At 33.4% G+C, this 8986-nt stretch overlaps 1 protein-coding gene across 1 annotated transcript; it reads right to left on the reverse strand.

The window, feature by feature from the left end:
* Positions 1 to 1242: 1242 nt before the first annotated feature.
* Positions 1243 to 3243, reverse strand: LOC149150529 (disease resistance protein RPS5-like). Its single transcript, XM_089442849.1, has one exon. The coding sequence runs from the start codon at positions 3241 to 3243 to the stop codon at positions 1243 to 1245; it is 2001 nt and encodes a 666-aa protein (XP_089298975.1).
* Positions 3244 to 8986: the final 5743 nt, after the last annotated feature.

Raw genomic sequence — 8986 nt, forward strand, 5'->3', positions numbered from 1 at the left:
CGGTGCTCCTTAACAGTATTTCCCTTACAGTCTGTTTTCGTCTGATCCTCCTGGTTATATGGGTGAATTGTGAAATAGAACTGTAGGCTGTGTGTTTATTTTCATGAAAGTGAAACTGAATCTGTAAGAAGGTGAATTGTGAAATAGAACTGTAGGTTGTGTGTTGATTTTCATGAAAGTGAAACTGAATCTGTAAGAACTGAAAATGTAAGAACTCTGATAAATGAAAACAATGAAAACAGAACTGTAAGAAGAATGTGTTGTAATTGATATAACTAACCTGGATATATTGGCAATTGTTTTGTGATGTTGTCTTCAAGTTCGCTGAATAGTTTGAAAGCATAAGATGCAACTTCAACAGTGGGTGGACTTCTTTTATAGTTTTTGGCACTTGAATTTAATTGGTGGACATGGATGGACATGGATTGCAATGACTTCATTTTGAATGTGTGGTCTGGATTTAATTTGATGTGATCTAATGGTTGGGAATTGGGTATTTGTTGATCCATGTGCTTTGATCTATTTTAATGAGAAATAGAGTGAGTTGGGTGTCATTTATTGCAGTTATTGAGTTTGGGTGTCATTTATTGAACAAAGTGGGTTTAAATGTTATTGGGTTGGGTGTCATTTATTGAACATAGGGGGTTTAGTTGTAGAACAACACAGCAGTTATGGCTGACATACATTCCCTTTTATTATGTGCAGGTAGGGATATTTATTTGGGATACAAAGCTTCAGTTCTGATGAGTGGGGGTTGAAGTGACTGCTACTTTGTACTTCTAGAATAGACCATTTTGGAAGCATTTATGGTTTTAGCTGTTTTCTAGTTGGGTCAATATGGTTTGCACTCTTAAGTAGTAAGATACTATTTATGGACAGCTGTGGGCCCAGTCAATGCATGGGGAAATTTTGGACATAAATTAATACTTATTTATACTTAATGTTATTTATCTTTGTTTAAATATTGGTTTCAAAAGTCTCAATTTATGGTGGTTTGGTGGGACGAGTACTATATCAATTACTGGTCCCTGCACAACATTAGGAATCTCTCCTCTATATTACATAATAAATAGTTTATGAACTAAAAACAAATAAATTACAAATTAAAAATCCAAAAAATAATAAAACTTAAATTCATTCCATATATTACGTAATAAATAGTTTAGGAATTAAAAACAAATCTTAATATTTGAAACTCATTTCATAAAAACATATTTATAACTTTCAATGAGTCGGTTCCCTCTATTCCTCGTTTTTAAGCACAATCTCACAGTTCGGGAGCTTTCTAAGCTCATCAGGGATTTTTATAGAATTACAACCGTGAAGATTTAGATACTTCAGATTTTGAAGTTCTCCTAGTGTAGAAGGCAACGATTTTAGATTTTTACAGAAGTTAAGATACAAAAATTGAAGATGTGAAAGATTACCTATTTCGTCAGGTATATCTTCAATCTCACTGAAACCCAAAAACAGAAATTCGAGGTGTGTCAATTGCCACAATGATGTTGGCAGTGATCGTATGGCCGTGCCATGAAAGTCTAATACCCTCAAAGAGGTGAGGTTCAGTAAAAATGCTTCTGGAATTTCTTTCAATCCCTCATTTTCTCCCACATATAAAGAAACTAGTTTGGGACATCTCAACTCCTTTGCTGGCAAAAACTTAATATCATTGCCCAAAACTGATATTCGCCTGCAATTTTCTGAACCTGGGATGTCAGGGAAATGTTGAAGACTTTGACGTGCCCTCAATACACAATTCTCCTCATTTTCTGCAATATAAATAGCCATGTCATGGAGGACATCATGGACATTGATAACACCCTCTTCCACCTGGAACAAGCTGCGATTTACAAGTAACTTTACATAGCTCTCCGCCGTCTTTAAGACATAGCCATAGTTGGCATCTTCTTTGGTTTTAACTAGGCCTTCTGCGATCCATAGTTGCGCCATCGCTTCCACTGGTATAGCAGCATCTTCAGTAAACATGGCAAAGAGAAGAAAACAGTTTTTCAAGTTAGCATCGGGCAGACTGTCGTAACTCCATCTCAATCGCTGATACAAATCTCGATTAATTCGAGGATGGGTGATTGGAAAATTTAAATCCACTTTTTGCATTTGATTTAAGGCAAGCTCCCACTCATCTACAGCTGCGTTGCCCATCATAGTTGAGGCTATTACATTTATTGCCAAGGGTAACCCTTTACACTTGTCGGCTACCTGGCGCGCAATATTCTCTACATTCTTCGGAACATGGCCGTCTTCGAAAGCTACTTTTAAAAACAACTCCCAGGCCTCCTCTCTTCGTAAGGGTTGTATTTCCATGCCCTGTTTTGCATTCATCTCTTGAATCAGATCTCTATTTCGAGTTGTGAATACAAGTTTGCTCCCTTTGTTATTGCCAAACTGCACGCCCAATTCTTTCAGAGAGAGTGCCCTCCACATGTCGTCTAAAACCAAAAAGAATTTCTTGGTATTCAAATATGCACACAACTTCATCTTCCTCATATCACCGGAACAGTTGGTCAGATCTAAATTAATTGCAGAAGCAATATCATTTTGCATTTGTAGAATTGAAAATTGAGCAACTGTAGCCCAAATGACATGATCAAAAACACCGCTAACTTTGTAGGTGTTGTAGACCTTTTTAAGCAACGTTGTTTTTCCAACACCACCCATACCGTACACACCAATTACGCCAACATTTGGACCTTCGGAAACCCAACTCTGTAGCTGCGTCTCCGCAGATTCAATTTCCAACCCGACCAATCCGGTGTCAGGTTCGTGCTGAAGTAGTGCGTCTGCCTGTTGTGGTGCCGCAGACACAATCTGTTGAGCACTGCAAAACACGGAAAAATCGGTTCGAAACTGATCATGGAGGTCACGAATAGTACTGTTCCACTCTCGGATTTGCTTAAAGACTTTGGGATTGCAAAAGAGGCAGTCATTGCACTGCTGCAACCACGGGCGTTGTGAGCGATGGATCAACTCTCTGGCCTCTCCAACTTTGCGTTGCATCCTTAGCAAACAATTCTTCAGAGAATCCGGTGCCTCCCTCTGCTGATGTTGGAACTGAGAGCTAATATCAAGCAAGAGGCTCTTCATACGATATAACTGCTCTTCCAGAAGCTCACGGTTGTCATCCAAATTAAATATATCGTCTATCTGTTGAATAAGTTGTTGGGTGATTGGAACAAGAATAGCGCTGCTAATGGTATTGCCTGCGGCTCCGGTTACAGTATCCATTGTTTGGACCAACAGCAAGTGAGATTAAAGCAGCATATCAGACGAAATTAGAGTATACTAGAAGAGAGCATGAATTATTAAAAAAATACAGGAGGGCAGCTTATGAATATAACAAGAAGCAGCAAACAATGACAGAAGGAGACGTCCATCGGAATGATATTGATGGAAATGTATGAAGGCTCTCCTCAGAAGCAAAGCCACCATTGATTCACCGTGTGATGCTAAACGCTAAAATTCATTTAATAGCGAGGATGCAAATATGGCCATTGTGAGTTAGGTTCAGTGGAGGGTCCACCTAAGTTAATGATTGACATTGACGTTGTCTTCTACATGAATCACAAATTGACATTGATGTTGTCTTCCACATGAATCACAAAGTTAAAAGAGGACCATTTTAAACTAGATTGTGTGTGGGTGCCATGGTCAGTAACAAAATTAATTATTTACCTTGCTTTTGATTATCCAATCACACAGAGACCATTTTTAATTAAATTGTGGGTTCGTCTCATGCAAATGCTCATTAACAAAATCAGTCATTTACTTTGCTAATTGATTTTGCTTTGCACATCGTTTACGTGTACAATATTTGAGAGTGGTGGAAGGACGTTAATGAATGCTTGACTTGCATATTGCTTTCTGTTATCTTTAAGTATTACAGCAAGTAAACGAAAACTTTTTAGAGTCGGTGAGAGAAAGGGAGAGTAAGACCGAATATTACCGCAAGGAAACGAAAACATTTTAGAGTCGGCGAGAGAAAGGGAGAGTAAGACCGCACAAGAAAAGGTTATCCATGTAAAACGACTTTCAATGCAATTGTTCACTATCAAACCACCCAACCCAGAATAGGTAGAAAAGGTTATCCTTATTTCAACAAGTGTAAAGCGATTTTCAATGAAGTTGTTCACTATCAAACAATTCAGTAGAGGTAAATATCTATACTGAACTATTCAGTAGAGGTAGATATCTAAATTCAGTGTAGGTAGATATTTAGAATTTCGATGAATGAAATATTTTAGATAAAAAAAAATATAATATTAAAATATATAACATATTAATATTAGCACAATCAGATTTATCAATCACTATACAAATCATATATATAATCACATTTTTCAATATGGTTGATATAGACGGATAAACTTATATTAACCATATTAATAATTATTATGTATATTTTTTAAAAACAAATTATTTAGGATTATTAATAACTATATAAATAATAACAACTATATTCTTATATATTTATGGTTATTATTTAATAATAATATAATATAATTATTATTATAATAATATTATTAGTAATATTAATTAACAATAATAATCTTAATAATAATAATTATTTAATAATAACAATAATTATTTTACTAAATGTGGTTGATATACCCATAAGGCTTTATTTCTAAATATGACAGAAACCATTGATAAATATATAATTAAAAATACAATGACAATAATAATAATTTATTACTCATTTTTTTTATTATAAGTGTTAAATAAATAATTATTTATTTTATTAAAAATAAATAAATTTTACTATTGTTTTTAGAAAAATATAAATATTTTTATTTTATGAGTTATAATAAAAATAATAATAATAATAATAAAAACAACAATAATAAAAATAAAAATGAATAAATAATAGTAAAATGGTTAATTATTGTTAAATAACAATAATACTTATTTATCAAATTCAAGCTTTTGTGATCCATATTTTGATTTGAAAACAATTTCGGAAGAAATCACATGGTAGATTTAGGCCGACGCTTTTTGAACCAAGCAGTGTGGTTCATCATCAGGACAAGTTATCTTGGCCTGATGATGAACCACACTAGTTGGTTCAATCTACCATGTGATTTCTTTCGAACTTGTTTTCAAATCAAAATATTTATTTATTTCTATATTCAAGCTTCTGTGATCCATAATGAATTAAGCAAAGTCTTTCGGTAGAAATCACATAAGAGAAATTTTTGGGTGATGCATTTCGAACCAACAAGAGTGGTTCATCATCAGAACTAGTTGAAGAGGCAGACCATGGAAAAAGCTTAAATAGAGACCAATGTAGAGACATAATTTCATGTAACGACTATATTTGAACTATAATATTTAAATTATGATATTAATTTGTTAATATATTAAAAACAAATATTATTAAGTAACGGTTATATTAAATGGCTAGTTTTTGAAAAATAATATTTTTAATAATGATATTAGTTTATTAATTTATTAAAAAAAATTAATAAGTAACGGCTAGATTTAGAAAACTAATATTTAAATTATGATATTAGTTTATTAATTTATTAAAAACAAATATTAATAAGTAACCACTATATTAAACAACGAGATTTTGATAAACAATAGTTAAATTAATTAAAATAATAATAATAATCAAAGTCAAACTCTAAAGGAGGGAAGTAAAAATTTATAAAAATGAGTCAAGACCCTAATCGAGATCAGATCATTTGATAAATAAAATAATTAATGGAAATAAAATAAACTAAATTAAAAATAATAAATGGAAAAAAAAATAATATATATATATATATATATATATATATATATATATATATATATATATATATATATAAAGAAAAATAGAAACATATATATATATATATATATACCCAAAGAAAAGTAATCAATAAATAAAATAGGGTCAACAATAAAATATGGGGTTGAGGCCCATTAAACAAATAACAAAAATACTAAAAGGAGTTAAGAACTAATATGACAACAAAATACATAAAAAACATGAAGGATCAAGAAAATAAACTCTAATGAAGAATAAATCAACAAAAATACTATAAAAAGGATGCCAATACCTACATAGATAAACAAACAAACAAAGTAAATCCCAAAAAGAAGCCTAAAAAAAAAAACTAGGAGGACAGGACACGGACCCAACTTCTACTAATATTCCAACCATCATCTCTATTCAAATTATTGGGTCTTTTTTCAATTTCTAGGGCCTCCCTCAATTTACGATGATGGAAATGACTAACCCTAGCAACGACTTGGGCCTCCTCAATGTAGATGTGATGCTTAGATTTATCAACATGCTCCACCAGAGTAGAGGAGCGGGTCCTGCCATGCTTGATGTCAGCAACATGCTCATGAATCCTTTGATTAATCGAGCAATCAATTTGACCAATGTAGGGAGTCCCACAAGAGCATGGGATAACATAAACACCCTTCATATTCTTGGGGTCCACTGGGTCTTTTACAGATATAAGGGAGCTCCGGATGGTATTTAAAGGCCTAAAGCTTGAAGCCACCTTATGCTTCCTTAGGACCCTTGCAATCTTGTGAGTGGTCACTTGGATAAAAGGAAGATGAACACCAGAAAATTGATCCTTGGTATCTTTCTTAGCACTAGGACCTATTTCAGCTCTCAGGAAAGCCTTAGTACATTGGTGTCTACTATACCCATTATTAAAGAAAACACTTAGGAGATGTGTTTTCTCTTCATTGAGATGGTTCTCATCAGAAACTCTCAACGCTCTAGTCGCTAAGGTGTTGAGAACACCAAGATTTTGAGTTGGGAAATGATGAGAATTAACATGAAGATATTGTTCCGTATGAGATTTATTACGAAATACCTGATGAGAGAAAGAGCCATTATCATTCATTGAGAGGAGGATGTCAAGGAAGGGAAGACTACCATTACATTCAAATTCCATGGTGAACTTTATAGAACTAGATTGATTGTTAAGATGGAGGAAAAATAGTTCCAAATTTTCTTTACCATGGGACCAGATGACACAAGTGTCATCCACAAACCTCTTCCACATCTTAGGCAGAAGACGAGAAGAACATAAGGCCTTTGATTCAAAATCCTCCATGAATAGATTAGCTGTCACAGGGGAGAGGGGGGAACCCATGGCGATACCGCAAGTTTGCTCATAGAATTCCCCATCGAATGAAAAGAAAGTAGAAGGAAGACAAATACCAACTAAAGAAGCTGTATCAGGATCTGTGATGCGTTTGATGACTTCGATGGCCTCATTGATAAGGATATTAGTGTATAGGGAGACCACATCGAAGCTCACAAGCTTGTCATCTGGATCAAGCTTGAAACTCTTTAACTCATTAACAAACGATGCAGAGTCCTTGACGAAGGAATATGTATGGCCAACAAGGGGCTTAAGCTTCTGGGCTAAATATTTAGTAAGAAGATAAGTTGGCCCTCCTATCGTGTTGACAATGGGTCTTAGAGGAGCCTCTTCCTTATGAATCTTTGGAAGACCATAGATTCTAGGGGTAAGAGGGAAACTTTCAATAAGCTTATGACTGAACGAGCTCACCGAGCTAGTAGCCTTTAAAACAAGAGCCACACTTTTGGAAATATTCTTCATGGGATCCTTGTTGAGTTTCTCGTAGCTCCCGCTATTATGGAGGTTGTCCAACATCTTCCGACGGTAATCATCTTTATCAAGAATAACCACAACACCACCTTTGTTTGCTTTGAGAACAAAAATATTCTTATTATTGTTTAACGATTTGAGAGCATCAAACTCAGGTTTGCTGATGTTGTTCTTGGGGGGCTTTTCCTTTCTGAGGACAACCACACAGTCTTGACTAATGATATCTTTAGTGACGTCTAGTAAGTCTCTAGTACCATATTCAATTTCACAGATGATATCGTCGACCGAAATATTTCTAGGAGCAAGAGAAAAATTTAAACCTTTCTCCAAAAGACTAAAAACAGGGGGATCAAAAGAAAAGCTAGAGAGCTTGACAACCCTATTACTAGAAGAGGAAAGAAAATTAGAACAAACAATATTATCCAATCCTAGAGTCTTATTACCTATCCTATTATTATTACGATTATCAAAATTGAAAATAGAGTCACTAACCTCATTAATATTATTATTATTATTAAGCCCAATGATATTATTATTATTATTATCGAAGCATAAATTATTATTGCTATTCCTAATATTATTATTCCTATCTGAGGTGAAAAATGCAGTCACTATTATTATTATTACTATTAAACCAATTAGTATTATTATTATTATTATTATTATTCAATTGAATATTATTATTAATAGAACCACTTCCATTATTTTTGAAACCAATAGAACCAAAGAAGAATTAACGGACAACGAACCTGAGGGAATCCGACCCGGAGAATACGAGATTGTTCCAGCTTCATCTTCGATGGCGGAAGGGTGAGAAACATTGTCAACCCAAGATCGGAGAGTAGATATTTGATTAGAATTAATTTTGCTTCTGGAAGGACCATGAAAGAAACTAGACTCATTAGGCTTTGAGATCAATTTCTTCTAGAGCTTACTGAACTTCTTGGACTAATTTAGTCGTTTAATATAACCGTTACTTAATAATATTTGTTTTTAATATATTAATAAATTAATATCATAATTTAAATATTATAGTTCAAATATAGTCGTTACTTGAAATTATGTCTCTACATTGCTCTCTATTTAAGCCTTTGCCATGGTTTGTGTCTTCATCTGACCCTGATGATTTACCACACTTGTTCGTTCGAAACGCGTCGGCCAAAAATTTCTCTTATGTGATTTCTACCGAAAGACTTTGCTTAATATTTATTTACTTAAATATTGGTAAATAATAATAATATGAATATTAATTAATTAAATAATAATAATAATAATAATTAATTCATTTTTACATAATAATAATTAATTATTTGCCACAATGTGACGTTGGATCATGGTTGATTGATCCAAATTGGATCCTAGAACACTCTCCAAGTTTTCAC

This window comes from Pinus tabuliformis, chromosome 9 (genome assembly GCF_031772625.1).
Source record: "Pinus tabuliformis cultivar Carrire ecotype Pingquan chromosome 9, CPIR1, whole genome shotgun sequence".
In the NCBI taxonomy this organism is placed as follows: domain Eukaryota; kingdom Viridiplantae; phylum Streptophyta; class Pinopsida; order Pinales; family Pinaceae; genus Pinus; species Pinus tabuliformis.

What these genes read in the sequence shown, in the direction of transcription:
- LOC149150529 (XM_089442849.1), bottom strand. Translation starts at nt 3,243, where the DNA reads ATGGATACTGTAACCGGAGCCGCAGGCAATACCATTAGCAGCGCTATT.